Source organism: Schistocerca gregaria, chromosome 3 (assembly GCF_023897955.1).
Source record: "Schistocerca gregaria isolate iqSchGreg1 chromosome 3, iqSchGreg1.2, whole genome shotgun sequence".
NCBI classification, from domain to species: Eukaryota; Metazoa; Arthropoda; class Insecta; order Orthoptera; family Acrididae; genus Schistocerca; species Schistocerca gregaria.
In genome coordinates, this window is record NC_064922.1 from 338977183 (window position 1) to 338994344 (window position 17162).

Below are 17162 nucleotides of genomic sequence, written 5' to 3' on the forward strand. Positions count from 1 at the left end.
TCTTTTTAGAATTCATGTGGATGACTTTACACATTTCATTATTTGCAGTCAATTGCCACTTTTCGCCCCAGAAAGATAACATGTACTCGTATAAATTATTCTCCAATTAGTTTTGATCCTCTGACTGCTTTACAAGATGGAAATGACAGCGTCGTCCGCAAACAATAGAAGAAAGCTGCTGAGATTGTCTCCTACGTCGTACCTGTAGATCAGGAACAGCAGAGGACCTATAACACTCCCTTGAGGAACGCCACATATTACTTCTGTTTTACTCTATGGCTTTCCATCAATTACTACGAACTGTGATCTTTCTGACGGGAAATTAAAAATTAAGTCCCACAACTGAGACGATGCTCCACGGCCATGCAATCTGAATAGAAGCCGCTTGGGACGAGTGGTACCGAAAGGGTTTTGTAAATAAAAAATATGGAATCACGTTAACATTACTTGTCGATAGCCCTCATTACTTCGTCTGAATAAAGAGCTAGATGTGTTTAGCAAGAAAGTTTTTTTTTTTTTGTGAATCCGTGTTGGCTGTTTGTGAATAAATCGTTTTCGGTGACTTAATTCATAATGTTTGAACACAGTATATGTTCCAAAATCCTACTGCAAATCTCACGGTAGTGATATGGGTCTGTAGTTCAACGGATTACTCCTAATTCCTTTCTTCAGTATTGGAGGGACTTTTGCAAATTTTCAGGCTTTAGGTACGGATCTTTCGACGACCAAGCCGTGAGTGTTAAGTATGGAGCTATTATATCAGCATACTCTGAATCTGGACCAGTGGCCTCGCCTGTACTAAGTGATTTAAACTTCTTCACTACGCCGAGGATATCTACTTCTAAGTTACTGATGTTGGCAGTAGTTCTTGTTTCGAATTCAGGAATATTTAATCGTTCTTTGGTGACGGAATTTCGGAAAACCTTGTTTAGTAACTCTGCTTTAGGAATGCTGTCATCAATGACGTCACCATTATTATCGCAGAGCGAAGGTACTGATTGCGTCTTGCCGCTGTGTACCAGAATCTCTCTGCGTTTTCTGCCGGATTTCGAGACAGAGTTTCCTTGCGGACAAGAAAACGCGAGACAACATGTTGTCCGTGCTGTCCTGGGTTACCTCGATAGACAGGACGTTCAATTGCTTTCTGCCCAGAACGTTCTCCATATCTCTCAACCGTTGAAAACATCTGGTCATCGGTTCTCGAAAGATGGCACGCCATTACTGTTGATAGAGTTCAGGCAATATCCGTCACCTAAGTTCATCTCGACTCGCTGCCCTCTGTTAGAACCATAGTTTCTACCAAAGGTAGCAACAATGTATATAAGCACAGTAAGAATAATTTTGTAATTTGCTATCCTACTTGTTGCTGCAATTTTGATGGTCAGAATTGTACCTACGGATGCAAAACGCTGACTAATCCCCCAGCTAACGAGCTACGGACAATTGCCCAGGCTAACGCATTGTCACTGAACCAGACTTTCGTAGTCACAAGTTCGGCCGGGGACAAAGGGTTGGAAAGTAAGGCAGCTGACCTTCGTCTCTGAATAATCATAGCTATGGCGAAGCGTGCAGCGCAAAGGTCACGACATCAGTGATTGCTATGAAAAACTGAAATCACAAAACATAAGCATGCAACAGTTCCGTGGTGTGTTATCACTTGTTTTATCTCAATTACTGACCACGCTAACTTAATCTGGGCCGAGGTAGCGGCTATTTGTCTATACTTCCCTGTTTATGCGCGAGACTGTTCGATAACTGCCAACTACGCATCGCACACATTAGCTACGTTAGTGGGTAAAAGATATACTTACACTCTGATGAACATTGTATCCTTCAGTTCTTACTGGTAATAATATTCACCGCGCCAAGGCGCTTGAATTTTTGTCTCGTGCTACGGAACCATAAAGCAGATCATATCTTAAGAAGGCTTATTTTTTCTACAATATTGTCCCCTGCGCAAATTGCACATCTCTTCTAACATAGAATGTTTCCAACCGTTCCATTACGGCAGTATGGTGAATTTCGATGCAAATGAATTCGTCGCATAATGGCAACAGTGATGGTCTTCGAATATCCTCTGCTATCGCACAACGATAAAACTTGCCAACTTCTATTACTTTTACTAACCGATAAGGCTGCATGCTTCGTTTAAGAAACAATGTCCATTACGGAAAACTTCTCGCTTTTTTGGTTCGTTTACTTTGCAGGCTAGGATTTAAAATATTTGGATTTTGGAAATAAAAAATTGAAATTTTATTACCAGACATTCACGAAAATGGTGATTCCCTTATCCAAATTAGATATCACTGCAAATTCAGCACATTTTCGGTCTCCCTTCTTTAATTCATATCACGTGAGATGTAAATGGGACCGCCAGTTCAGAGATTTTAAACGCTAGTTCTTATCAATATTGCATTTTTACGTAAGATAAATCAGTGACTACCAGAAAACGAAAAGGCCAGTTTCAGTTTCAGTAAATTCTGAAGAATATTTTTTTTGTCAAAGTCATTTCCCAATCCGTCAATACATTATCAACGTGATTTATCACAAAAGCAATGTATAGTTTGAAAGATAAAGTTATTTTAAAATGGAATAAGAGTGTTTTTAATGTATCAGCAAATTGATTGTGAGTCGTTTGTTCACTTTTTTAATCAATAGTTTCATTTCCATTACGAATACTGTACGTCTTGTTTTAATGTTGGACAGAATATTGTTATTCTAGTAACAGCTTGTATTAAACTAGTTATAATCGTATACGATATTAATAGAGTCAAAATGTAAAGAAGAAAGAACGTTACAAATTTGTCGTATTTTCCTCGGGTCTACATAAATAATAAGGGAGCAGCTTTATTCACTAATTAAGTACTTTTAGTAACGCTAACATTCTGTAGTTATGTTTCGTTCAACAGTTAGCTGTTGTAAATTTACGTAAGCAACGTCTGTTTCTATTCTTATTGGATATACCTATAAAAAGTAACACTTTACCGTAAGCCGGGTAAACTTTGCTGCCATACCACCGTAACCGAACCGAGTTGAGACAAAAAACTTTGCTTCAATTCCTTAAAATAAACTGCTTGATATACAGGATACCCGAAATCGTCTCTGGACAGTCATACACCTCCATGATACGGGTGACTGCAGATGTCAAACTGATTTAAAAGAGCAGTGGCGTGCGCTGTGGTTCGAGAGCATCGCCGAAACGTTAACGTATTTTCTCATGAGCAGTCTTGGCGAGACGTCGTTCTTGTCTTAAATCTAACGTCATAGAGAACAATAAAACTACCCGAGAACTGTTATTTTAAAGACTGTTACAACTTAATTACATTTAATTTCTAATCTGCACAAATTGTTTGATTTTACGGGTTAGGAAAGGAAATTTTATGTAGATTTCGCTTCAGATTTGGATTCGCCTCGGATGGCCTTAGGTGTTTTGAACACTGGTCCTCTAGTTAGTTAATTAATTACTTACTTCCATGACTTATAGCATATTTGCACGATTTCTATCGAAGTGGTATGGAATGAGGCTAAGTATATATGATTTCATTAGGTCGATTTCTAAACAATACGGTGGCTTAAATGAATGAAAATTAATACACTAATCTATGTTACTTTTCTTCTTACAACATAAATACCAATTTAAGACCAAGGTAAACACTTTTGTCTATTACACTACACATGATACTAGTGTTTAATTAAATAAGTAGTCCAATAAAAGACATTACACTTAAAATTTTGCTTGCTACCTGTTAGACATTTTGTTGTTGGGCAATAGTCAAAGGTAATTATTTCAAAGCTCTTCGCACAGATATAGTAATTCACATGTTTGCTAAGGAGCGTTGAGTAATTGTTTCTGTTAGCTCCGGAGTTCGTATCATTCGCCTCGATAAATTACCCCGCTTTTTTAGTATCCGTAGAAGTTAGTATTGTATTTGCTCGGCTGTTCTTATTTTGGCTGCAGTGGATCTCCGGTTCTTGCTTAAGATGAAGGGAAACTACCATCAACTGGAGCATTGGTTGCCTTATGATGGAGCGATGAAATCCTGGACCAGACACAGTATTGACTGAATAGCCGACCGTGCTAACGAGCTGCTTCCTGGACTCGAGTTGGCGCGCCGGCCCCGGATCGAATCCGCCCAGCGGAATAACGACGAGGGCCGGTGGACCAGCCAGCCTGGATGTGGTTTTTAGCCGGTTTTCCACATCCCGCTATGTGATTACCGGGCTGGTCCCCACGTTCCGCCTCAGTTACACGCGTCGCAGACATTTGAAGCACATCCGCACTATTACACGATTTCCACTAGACGCAGACAGTTGGGGTACACTGATTCCGTCCTGGGGGGTACGGGGTGCCGGCAGGAAGGGCATCCGGCCATCCCTAACACTAGCACTGCCAAATCCGTTGTAACCACGCCGACCCTGCGATCGCTGCGGGAATATGGCGTAAGCGAAAGAAAGGAAGTACCTCCGAATACATGTGGCAAAAACAAGATATTAATGCTTAATGTCGGCAGGGCAACACGTCAGATAGTGAATAGTGGACACATAGACGCAAAACGGTTAGTCTATACTGCAGGCGTAGTCGACTTAGCGGTGCTGTTACGACCGTACAGAAAATGTCAAGTAGTAAATTATGTGAGGTGTTCGTGGGAAGGCTGTCTGACACAGAGAAAGAACAGGTAGCAGCACATTGGTGTGTGTGTATATGTAAGGTACCACAATAGAAAACGCTTCACCTCTATTTGTTACACCCTACATTTGTCACCTCCTTGACGCCTCATCTTCCTTCTCTACATGAAAGGCACTTTAGAAACAGGGATTGTCGGTCAAACTGACAACTGCGTGAGCAGCACCCTTCGAGGGAGCAATCATTCTGGTCCAGAGAGGGAGGACAACAGCCACCGCACTGCTGCCGTATAAGGACTCCTTTCTTGCCGCCATTAAAGAACTAAGCGGTCGGAAAGTAATTCGTGTACCCTCTTACCCTCTTGGTGGAAGAGAGTGAGATGACGGCTTAAGTGCGGAGAGCAATTACGCAACACTGGGCGGAGAAGTTTACTGCCACTCCTTCTCGCTGACATTGCTGGCGGTAGGAAACGCACGCAACAGTGAGCTACATAGTTTACATGCCACTTTCGATATTCTGTCAAAACTTCTCCCACAACTGTATTGGGCAAATTTTTAAATAAAACAGAGGCTTCGATACCATCCGTCGACTTTGACCAACGACGGCGTAAAAGGTGCCAAAATGAAACAGAAAAGTGATTTCAAAATGGCGATCAATAATATTACACTAATGAAATTACCCATTCCATGTCATCGAAATATAAACATCCATTACAGAATCGTACAAATTCAAACCAATAAATATTGTAGCTAAACGGGTAACTGCTGAAAATTAGATATTTTAGGCGGTAACAAACTAAAATAACAACAACAAAATTTCTAAAAATATACAAAGGGAAACAACAAAACGAAAATGATATCATGGAAGGTTTCAAAGACCAAAAAACACAATTAGCACGAATCAACTTTAACAGGTATTGAAAACATCATCGTGCAACTTAAAATGCCGATATCAATACAAAAAGCCAAAAACCGATAGCAGTGCAAGAAACCAAAAGACGATAACGTTAAACGTACCCGAAAGCCTTGGTGGTTGATAGTTCGAAGCTCCAGGAAATTTAACCTTCTGTTCTCCTCATCCTGTACTGTAAACTTATTAGATTTGTGGAAAGAACTGAGTAATTTAAGGAGTTCTTCCATCTCCTCTTTTATGCCATCACTTTCGCATTTCCTTTGTTCATTCTTAAGCCATTTTCTGTGCTAAGCACCCGTATGCATTCCTTTCAACAAGTCTAAGCATTCCTTGCACCCGGCCAGAAGGGTACTGTCGTCTAACCTCAGCAATTTGGTCAGTTCCCCTTTGCGCTTTCATACCTGTTCAGAAATGATATTTCTCTCCAATCGGTATTTCTTCAAAAACACAGCTAATACACACTAAATTGCCCTGTGTCATATAGTGATTACCAAGTTATTTCTCTCATGTCATAGCGCTTGTGTACCATTACTGTTGTACAGCGTCAGTACTCCCTAGAGCAAAAGTTGGATGATGTTCTAAACTCATAGGTCCGCTATGAAAACCAACTATTCATTAAAATATTTACCAGTGAAACCTAGAAAAGATCAGGAAACATACAGCAGTGAGGAAGAGACAGAGAGACTTTTGAAAATGTGCTACAGAAGACGTAGCATTTGTCCGTTCCGACTGAATTACCGTAGAACGACAGTACTGTGAGCAATGGAATCCACCAAATCATATACAGAACACATTCACTGATGGATTACTACGTCTTTCTTTACCATGTTTTGACAACTGTATGTAAGAAAGTGACTTGTGTTTAATTTTCAACATTTCATATCCGAGAAATACTGTGGTTTGTTAGGCACAGAAAATTTATGTACGTTTATTCCAGTCTTCAATTGACTTTTCATTCACGTAAACATTTTGTTCGCATATAACGTTATCAACTAGGTTCGTAGGTGTGACAGCACCTACAGCTGTCTGCCCTATTTTCTGCGGGTCCACGTGTCTGAAAATTGCGCTTTTATTATGCCGAACATTTCACGGGTAAAACGGGTTCACATTAAGACTGTCTAAATAAAGCAGAGCTTTTAACGACTGGCGCTATCAAACTCATTAGCGACGAAAAGCTCGTGCGAGACAAACATTGCTGACGTTCAGACATTTACTTTCCCGAATGTGCACATTAGCCAAAAATGGAAGAGCGATTATTTTCAAAAATATCGCTATATATGTGCATCTGCAAAAAATGAAAACGGTGGTGTTTCGTTTAATATGACCTTTCAGCACCTCACCGACAAACTTTGAACTACACGATTGTATAATCAATGGCTCACAATCATTGACTTACGTAGAAGTTAATACTGTAGAGTCCATACTCTTGTTCTAAAATGGTATGGTAGCGGTTTCAAAAACCAACGTCTTATTTTCGTACGTTTATTGTAAAATATCTGTTTTTGGTAATTCCTCAATAAGCTTGTTTTTGGAAAAATCTTGTCTTTATGGTTCGCAAGTTCAAATACGAAAACTACCAAATACAGTAAATTAGCTCACGAACTATTTTATCCAGCATGACGTTTGACCACGATGTAGAAAGAGATTCTAGCATTATATTAGTCCACATTGCAATGCTCATTTAAAAAAATTGACGTACTTGATTCTGCTGTCCACTTTCCGCAGTGTAACAGTCCACTTTGTGAGACTGTAAGTATCTCAACGCCGCACGTGCACACTTGATGTCAGATGCTCGTGCACCGTTTTTCAGCTGTAGTTTTTATAGACGGGAACACTAGGAATAACTTACCAAACTGTCTCTTCAAATGTTTCGCTTGCTAAGCGAACAGTGATGCATACATGCTTCTGGAATCCTATTGCTAAAAGCGGAGCAAAATATATTGTGTTATGAGTCGCTTATGACGGTCATCAGTTCCGAATATAATGAAAGTTTAATGCCAGTTATGTGATGAACTTGTAGATGAAATTTGATAACTATAGTACTTGTGTTTCATGGTGTAACATTTACCACTAACGTCAGTATACGTACGCGACGTTCGTTTCAGATAATTAGCAAGGATTCTCTATCAATTTTTGCGTAGAACCCGCTCAATATAAGCTAATGGGATTTTATGTGCTTTCGCCCCATTTAAATTGTTCACTTGGCCCGATGTTCGTTCGAGATGTACCACCACAGTTGTTGGAAACTCTATTTCTTACTGTACGCGAGAGTACATGATTTCATCAAGACAGTACGCAGTATCGAAATCCTTGAGCATTTGAACAAAAGACTCAGAATGGGATAAAAGATAATAGCTCCTCATATACATTGGCCAGCCTAATCACTGGATCTCAATTGAAACGTCTCCTCTAGAATTACATGAATAGCTGCTGTATATAACAACAGTAGAAACTGAAGAGGGACCAGGTGGCAGGGTCCTAAGTGCCTGCCGCAATGTACTTTATTTATTTATCATAGTCCATTTTCTTATTTACAATAATGAACCTTTACATACAGAATTACAAGTTTGCGAAATTTACTTACTCTTTTTTTTCTGCTCTGAACATGAATTACGTTTATGGTCTATAATTCTATTTTTCGTCGTCTTTATTTCTTTCTACTACTTTCACTCTAACATTTAGACGGCTATCTATCGTTTTCCTGCAGCATCCCTGACCTCCCTTGGTCGGGTATACCTTTACTGTGATGGAAAGACAGCCATAGGCAATTTCAGATTATATTGATTAAATTACACTTACATTGGACCTACTGCTGTTACCACACTATGCAGGATGGATCACTTAAAACTTGCACTGCAGATAATGCAGAAATGGGAGGCGCTATTGATATACGGCTTTTACAGAATGAATTGGTTGCTAAGGGTTCTCGCATTGTTAGTCAATCAACAGATTGTAATAATCAAACATATAACAAGTCAGCCTCGGTTGCAAATAGAAACCAATCTTTACCTAGGTTCCAGCCAAAATAATTTGGCCTTCTTCAGAAGCTATTGACACTAAACTATTGCCTGCCAAAGTTTGGCCATGTCAAGTAAAATACTCAGCTCAAGAGAAACAGCAGGCTCCACTAAGCGGACGAGGTCGGTAGGCCGCGTGGTAGGGCCTGCTTTTTTCTAGATTTTATTTTATTTTATTTTTCAATAAATGCTTGCTTCTTCTACTGAAAATTGTGTTACCGTTACTAATATTTCTACTAGCATTACAAATATTCACTACACACACACACACACACACACACACACACACACACACACATTTGCATACACATACAGTTTAGTGCTGTCGCAATATACCTATTTCTCTCTACGTACCGTGTCAGATCTTCCACATTACGTTACAGAATCATGTGATCGTAGAGCTATGAGGCTTTGTTCACATTCTCTGCCATCGGATAGAGGCCTTACTCGTTTCTGCTGTGGTGTCTGTTACCTTTAGTTGAGTTAGTTGAGTCTTGTTTTCGTCTGAAACAAGCTACAAGATAGTCAGGTATCAAAGTCCTCTTTTACCCCAATTATGTAATAAATAGTTTTCCTCCTTAAAGCCTGCTTAGCAGTCCGTGCATTATCTTCAACTAGGGAACATTCCCATAGGATATGATCCGGTGTGCCGATTTCGCCACACACAAAGCTGGTCGTTGTAAATTGATCCCTACTTGGCTCCGAATGTGCCATCTGAAGCCTTTCAGTCATACCAGGAAAATTTTAAACGTTCTCCTTCTTGTACTGCCAGGCTGCAAATATTAAATTCTCTATTACTGCCGGTTCTCCGAGAATTCAGTGTGCTTTTTCATATCGGTTTTTCTTCAACCGATAGACGGCAGCTTTTTCTCTTTTTTGAAGATTGCAATGTGGAGCTGATAACAGTGCTATCTTAAAGATGGCAAAATGCAGGGTTTATCAAAAAGAATCATCTGATTTTTTAAAAAGAATCATAACTGTTATGTTATTTGAGATATGCGCGTGAACAAGGTACTGTTCGAAAGAGCAAACTCTCGAGTTTTACATCGTTCCCGCTAGGAAGCAGAAGTGTGCATCCACACGGCCAAATTTTCAGGAAACATTCCTCTCTCTCACACACACACACACACACACAAATAAAGAAAAGATGTTACGTGGACATGTGTCCGGAAACGCTTAATTTCCATGTTAGAGCTCATTTTAGATTGGGCCCCATGTTCTTCCACCTACGCTCAATGGAGAACGTTATCATGATTCCATATGAGATACTCTACCTGTGCTGCTAGAACATGTGCCTTTACAAGTACGACGCAACATGTGGTTCATGCACGATGGAGCTCCTGCACATTTCAGTCGAAGTGTTCGTACGCTTGTCAACAACAAATACGGTGACGGACGGATTGGCAGAGGCGGACCAATTCCATGACCTCCACGCTCTCCTGACTTCAACCCTCTTGACTTTCATTAATGGGGGCATTTGAAAGCTCTTGTCTACGCAACACCGGTTTCAAATGTAGAGACTCTTCGTGCTCGTATTGTGGACGGCTGTGATACAATACGCCATTCTCCAGGGCTGCATCAGCGCATCAGGGATTCCGTGCGACGGAGGGTCGATGCACGTATCCTCGCTAACGGAGGACATTTTGAACACTTCCTGTAACAGAGTCTTTGAAGTCACGCTGGTACGTTCTGTTGCTGTGTGTTTCCATTCCATAATTAATGTGATTTGAAGAGAAGTAATAAAATGAGCTCTAACATGGAAAGTAAGCGTTTCCGGATACATGTCCATATAACATATTTTCTTTCTTTGTGTGTGAGGAATGTTTCCTGAAAGTTTGGCCGTACCTTTTTGTAATACCCTGTATATAGATAAAATCCCCAGCTGTTACACTAGCATATACACAGTTTTATAGTGTTTATTTATTTGTTGGTTTAAAATAAATTTAAAAAATTGTGAAGTCACAGTGCTGAAGCGAGTTGACGCCAGTTGTTTGTTGTGGACATTTAAGTTCTCTCATACAGAGCAAGATTCTTCGTAAGCTTACTTTTTGTCTCGGGCGACGGCTGACAAGTAGGCTCCATCGACCGGAGGGAGCTCCTCATGGCTCCTGTGCTATTTCGCTTGTATGGTTCTCCGAGTGCTACCTCCGCTGGCTAGTCAGTCCTGACGGAGTCTGAAGTCACAGCCTGGGGCGTTCCCCCAAGTGTTTAGCTGAAACACAGCCTCAAAGCGCCTTTCAATTACCGTAGATATCTCCACATCAAAAACCACGCCCGAGATTTTCATATTCCTTCGCTCGCTAGGAGTGAACTGTTAGTTCTAAAAACAAAAACAAAAATAACAAGCTCTTTTCGTAGAAGATTTAAATTTTGCAGTTGGATACGTTTTCACTAGATTCCTCAGTTTTAGGATTATTCAAGAAAAAAGTACGAAAGTGATCTTAAAAACGCACCCCCACTTCCTCGCTCGGCCCCCACCAGTCAAGATTTCTAATTGTTCATGGTGCTCCCTCCTATCCCTGTAAAATAATTCACGCTTATACGAATTCTTTCCCTCTTTCGACCTTTTTTGGTCTTCAGTGACTGGCCTTATGACGCCAACGGCTTAGTCGAGCACTTGCAAATTGTAAAACTTACGTTTGTGTAAATTTTACCTAACAATTTTGTGTATCTTAGCAGCTTAAAATGGACAATTAAATTGTTGTATTCGTCAGGTCTTGAGACTACAGAACTATTGTGTTGGTAATGGTTAAGTTTGGATCGAGTTATCAATGTAATTTGTTTTAGAGTAACATTTACAAAAGTCGTTTTTCTTTCATTGCCGTCATGAGCGCGTCCAAATTAACAGTATTAAAGAAATGTTGATGGCGAAATGGGCCAGTCAGCAGAGACCAAGAAACGGTCGAATATCGGGAGGAGTTCGTGTAGTTAGAAATTTTTGTACATTGTAGGAGGAAGTGCCATGAACAACATATCAGAAATCATGACTGGTGAGGGATCAGTGTGTGGAATGTCACTTATGTACGTTTTTCTTGAACAACTTGGAAAACCATGGCCTTCAATGAAAACGTATTCCGGTAAAACGTTTAACTACTTTAAATTTCCTACGAAAATATATATAAATGACCTTGTGGATAACATCGGAAGTTCACTGAGGCTTTTTGGGGATGATGCTGTAGTATATCGAGAGGTTGTAACAATGGAAAATTGTACTGAAATGCAGGAGGGTCTGCAACGAATTGACGCTTGCTGCAGGGAATGGCAGTTGAATCTCAATGTAGACAATTGTAATGTGCTGCGAATACGTAGTAAGAAAGATCCTTCATCATTTAGCTACAATATAGCAGGTCAGCAACTGGAAGCAGTTAATTCCATAAATTATCTGGGAATAGGCATTAGAAGCGATTTAAAATGGAATGACCATATAAAATTAATCGTCGGTAAAGCAGATACCAGACTGTGATTCATTGGAAGAATCCTAAGGAAATGCAATCCGAAAACAAGGGAACTAGGTTTCAGTACACTTGTTCGCCCACTGCTTGAATACTGCTCACCGATATGGAATCCCTACCAGATAGGGTTGATAGAAGAGATAGAGAAGATCCAACGGAAAGCAGCGCGCTTCGTTATAGGATCATTTAGCAATCGCGAAAGCGTTACGCAGATGATAGATAGTGTAAGACTCTGCAAGAGAGACGCTCAGTAGCTCGGTACGGGCTTTTGATGATGTTTCGAGAACATACCTTCACCGAGGAGTCAAGCAGTATGTTGCTCCCTCCTGCGTATATCTCGCGAAGAGACTATGAGGATAAAATCAGAGGGATTAGAGCCCACACAGAGGCATACCAACAATCTGTCTTTCCATGAACAATACGAGACTGCAATAGAAGGGAGAACCGATAGAGGTACTCAAAGTACTCTCCGCCACACACCGTCAGGTGGCTTGCGGAGTATAGATGTAGATGTAGATGTTGACGTAGAAAATGTCATGCTGATTTCTTTTGTAGGAGTAATAATTTGCGCGCAGCGAACGAGAGAATATGAAAATGCATCGGTTGCCCACACTCCCAGCTAACCAATAGACAGCCTGTATTGGGAGAGCGTGGCCAACCGGACGATACGGCGGTCATTTTCTGCCAAACTGCGGGCAGGACTTTTGAATGGCCAGTAGTGGAGTACACACTCACCGAATCAAAAGCACAAGAAAATATGGAGAAACCATTCGTTAAATGCCTTTCTTTACATCTATAATATACTCATAGAAGCCTACTACGTACAGCACAGGAAATTTTGATACAGTGGCTGTAAAAATTATTCGTTACTTGTATTTATCTCCTTTAAAGTTCGTTTTCTAGATATATTGCAATGGAAGTAACGTAAACAAAAAAAATATATCCAGAAGAGATTTTCACTCTGCAGCGGAGTGTGCGCTGATATGAAACTTCCTGGCAGATTAAAACTGTGTGCCCGATCGAGACTCGAACTCGGGACCTTTGCCTTCCGCGGGCAAGTGCTCTACCAACTGAGCTACCGAAGCACGACTCACGTCCGGGACTCACAGCTTTACTTCTGCCAGTATCCGTCTCCTACCTTCCAAACTTTACAGAAGCTCTTCTGCGAATCTTGCAGAACTAGCACTCCTGAAAGAAAGGATACTGCGGAGACATGGCTTAGCCACAGCCTGGGGGATGTTTCCAGAATGAGATTTTCTCTCTGCAGCGGAGTGTGCGCTGATATGAAACTTCCTGGCAGATTAAAACTGTGTGCCCGACCGAGACTCGAACTCGGGACCTTTGCCTTCCGCGGGCAAGTGCTCTACCAACTGAGCTACCGAAGCACGACTCACGTCCGGTACTCACAGAGTTCGAGTCTCGGTCGGGCACACAGTTTTAATCTGCCAGGAAGTTTCAAAAAAAAAAAATAGTTTATAGCATTTGTTTTGTATCGGAAGTGTATAACGCTAAAGATTTAACGTACCTGTATTACGTCATATGAATGAAAGTCGAAAGCAGTTGTTTACTTGCGACATGCAAAAAGTGTGAGACATATTAGTACTTCTTGTCACGTCTTCAAACTTTTTGCGTGTAAAAAGTTAACAACTCCTTACGACTTTCATTGCGTGGAAATGCTAACATGCGAAATCCACCTTCGCCTCTATTGGAACAACTAAGTGCAGCACAACCTTAATCGTTTACTAACGTCTGCGAAACGAATTACAGATGTCAAAAACAATACTGTACAATTACTAACGTGTTTAATTCAAACATGTAAGCCTACCGACCTCATCACAAAACGCTTCATTATTTCAACTGGTATTTAAGATCGCAACCGCTAATTACGTACTAAAAACGATATACACCTAAATCGAACATGCATGCACAACGCATAACAAGTCTCTCAATAATTCAAATACCTTAAATCGTTTCCAAAAGTCCTCTGAACTTCGATTCAACTCAAAAGCACGGCGAACATAGGAAGCGCGAGAGACGTTTGGCAGAAAAATGGCGCCATAGCTAATCAACCGATCACGGGCAACTTCACCTACGGCCACTCTCTCTGTATACAGGCTCTCTACTAGCCAACAGTCGGGGTTCGCCACCTAGCAAACTTGCGGCGAATCTTACTCCTTGTGACGCACGCTTTAGGCGAGTGTGCTGCAGTGGCTAGCTGAGGCAAGTTGCGTGTTCTACGGCAGTGCTAAGTGTGGGGCGGGTGTGTCGTGTTGCAGATGGCGATGTCTACGGCAGTGAAGGCTGTGCTGTTGCTGGTGGTGGCTCTGGCCGCCACCTGCTGGGCGCGCGCTGAGCCCCTGGGACAGCAGCCCAGCGACAAGGCCCGCCTGCTCAACGAGCTGGACGTGAGTAAACCGTTCAACGCACTAGCTTCCTACAATGTAAAATTCCTATCTGCACACTGGTGCACATTTTAAAATACCGTATCTACAAGCTCATTTTTCGTTCTAGATATAAAATTTCAAGATTTCCTGAATTTATTGGTGGATTAAAACTGTTTGTGAATACAGTACTTACAACCTTTTCTTTATTTCTCTCTTTCTCTCTCTCTCTCTCTCTCTCTCTCTCTCTCTCTCTCTCTCTCTCTCTCTCTTTTTACCAGTCACTCCCTACGACGCAAGTGCTTTGTTTAACAAATATCTTCACTTAAGACTATCAGCTCAACTAAATACAGGGAGTTTCAAAAGTGTCGTTACAACTTGGAAAATGCATATAAATTAATTCATAGTACCTACAGAGGTGAGTGTTGTGTCAATTTGTAGTGAAATACCGGGTGACCAAAAAGTCAGTATAAACTTGAAAACTGAATAAATCACGGAATAATATAGATAGAGAGGTACAAATTGACACACATGCTTGGAATGACATGGGGTTTTATTAGAACCAAAAAATACAAACGTTCACAAAATGTCCGACAGATTGCGCTTCATCTGATCAGAACAGCAAATAATTAGCATAACAAAGTAAGACAGAGCAAAGGTGATGTTCTTTACAGGAAATGCTCAATATGTCCACCATCATTCCTCAACTATAGCTGTAGTCGAGGGATAATGTTGTGAACAGCACTGTAAAGCATGTCCGGAGTTATGGTGAGGCATTGGTGTAGGATGTTGTCTTTCAGCATCACTAGAGATGTCGGTCGATCACGATACACTTGCGACTTCAGGTAACCCCAAAGCCAATAATCGCACGGACTGGTGTCTGGAGACCTGGGAGGCCAAGCATGACGAAAGTGGCGGCTGAGCACTCGATTATCACCAAACAACGCGCGCAAGCTATCTTTCACGAGTCTAGTAATGCTTTGCTTCTTTTTTTGGTTCTAATAAAACCCCATGTCATTCCAACCATGTGTGCCAATTTTTACATCTCTATCTACATTATTCCGTCGTTTATTAAGCTTTCAAATTTATACTGACTTTTTGATCACCCAGTACATCAAGGTTTGTCTGGCGTAGTTCGCTAGTGCCGAATCGCACCGTAAGGAACGCTAGCGGCATTTGCGTTAAAGATGGCTGCCTTCACTGGACCCGACTGTACTAACTGTGTGTTCGTTTTGAAAAATCGAAGCCGGCGACAGCGGTTCAGCGTAATTTCCGTACCCAGTACGCTAAAGAATCTCCTAGCAAGCCTATAATTTATGTGTGGCATAAACGTTTTGTAGAAAAAGGGTGCTCGGTAAAACACGGGAAATCGTCAGGTCGTCCAAAAACATCTAATGACGTCTTTGAGCGAGTGAGACAACGTTTTGACAACAGCCGTTCGGAACTGACCCACCGTGCATCTCACATACAACTGTTTGGTGTGCGTTGAGAAAGCGTTTGCATTTGGAACTGTACAGATTGACCATCGTACAAGCAGTAAAAGACACTGATTAAATTGCTCGTAGGAACTTCTGTGCGGATATGTTAAATCGGTTACATGAGGATGAACATCTCTTGGACAAAATCATCTTTTCTGACGAGTCGACTTTCCACTTAAGTGGCAACGTTCACACACATAACTATAGGAACTGTGGCAGTGGAAATCCACATCAAACATTGCAACATGCTCGTGATAGCCCTAAACTTAACGTTCCTTGTGCACTGAGCACAAACAGTTATGGCTCCTTTTTCTGCGTGAGAGAACGGGATAGCGTACTTGGATATGTTACTACAACTTTTGATACTACAAATCGATGAGGACGACCAAGAACGAAATGTTTACTTCATGCAAGATGGTAGGCCAAGCTACTACCTGGATGACGTCCAGGACTTTCTCAGTGACAGCTTTCCACGTCAGTGGATTGGCCGTGATGCCCCACGTTCCCCAGACACGACAACACTTGATTTTTTTTATGGCGACTCACAAGGATATCGTGTTTGTACCTCCTGTGCCGGCTTCTCTAGCTGAACTTCGAGCAAGAATTTACGCATTCGCTGAGAAAGTTACACTTGCAATGATACAACGAATTTGGGAAGAAATTAGCTTCCGATGGGATGTGTGCAGGATAACCATTGGGAGGCACATATAACACTCTTAGTTTAAGGTAAAAAAAGTGATGTATTTCCCTACTAAATAATACTAAACCCAGCTCTATATCTTCTTTCAGTTAATTTGTATGAATTTTTAAGGTTGTTAACTCCTTTCTGAAACACCCTGTACTTAGGGATTCTGAAGCACCCTGTACTTAGGGATTACAATTACGAATAACTTAACTTGGACGATTACATAGATAATGTTGTGGGGAAAGCAAACTAACGACTACGATTTTTTGGCAGAAAACTTGCAGAATGTAGCAGGGCTACAAATGAGACTGCTTACACTACGCTTGTCCGCCCTCTTCTGAAGTATTGCTGTGCAGTGTGGGATTCGTGTTAGTTAGGGTTAACGGAGGACATCGAAAAAGTCGAAAAAAGGGCAGCTCGTTTTGTATTATCACAAAATATGGGAGAGGTGTCACGAATATGATATGCCAAATGGGCTGGCAATAATTAACAGAAATCCATGTTATGAAGCAAACATGCTGCCAGAGTTGGGAATGAAATTGATGTTTATTCAGTAGGTGAACGGTTCCAGGATAATATCCATTTTCAAATCAACCAAAGCTTCCAAAGATGA

The 17162-nt window shown here is 41.1% G+C and overlaps 1 protein-coding gene and 1 non-coding gene across 2 annotated transcripts in view; one reads left to right on the plus strand and one right to left on the minus strand.

Moving 5' to 3' along the window:
• LOC126354341 (prohormone-1-like) overlaps nucleotides 1-17162 on the plus strand; it is a 259993-nt gene that overhangs the window by 119051 nt on the left and 123780 nt on the right. The window contains exon 2 of the mRNA XM_050003911.1: nucleotides 14282-14410. Coding sequence (XP_049859868.1) covers nucleotides 14282-14410 — 129 coding nt within the window. The remainder of the gene's footprint in view (nucleotides 1-14281; nucleotides 14411-17162) is intronic.
• Nucleotides 13317-13391, minus strand: Trnap-cgg (transfer RNA proline (anticodon CGG)). The gene has a single exon. It is a non-coding gene; the product is annotated as a tRNA-Pro (tRNA).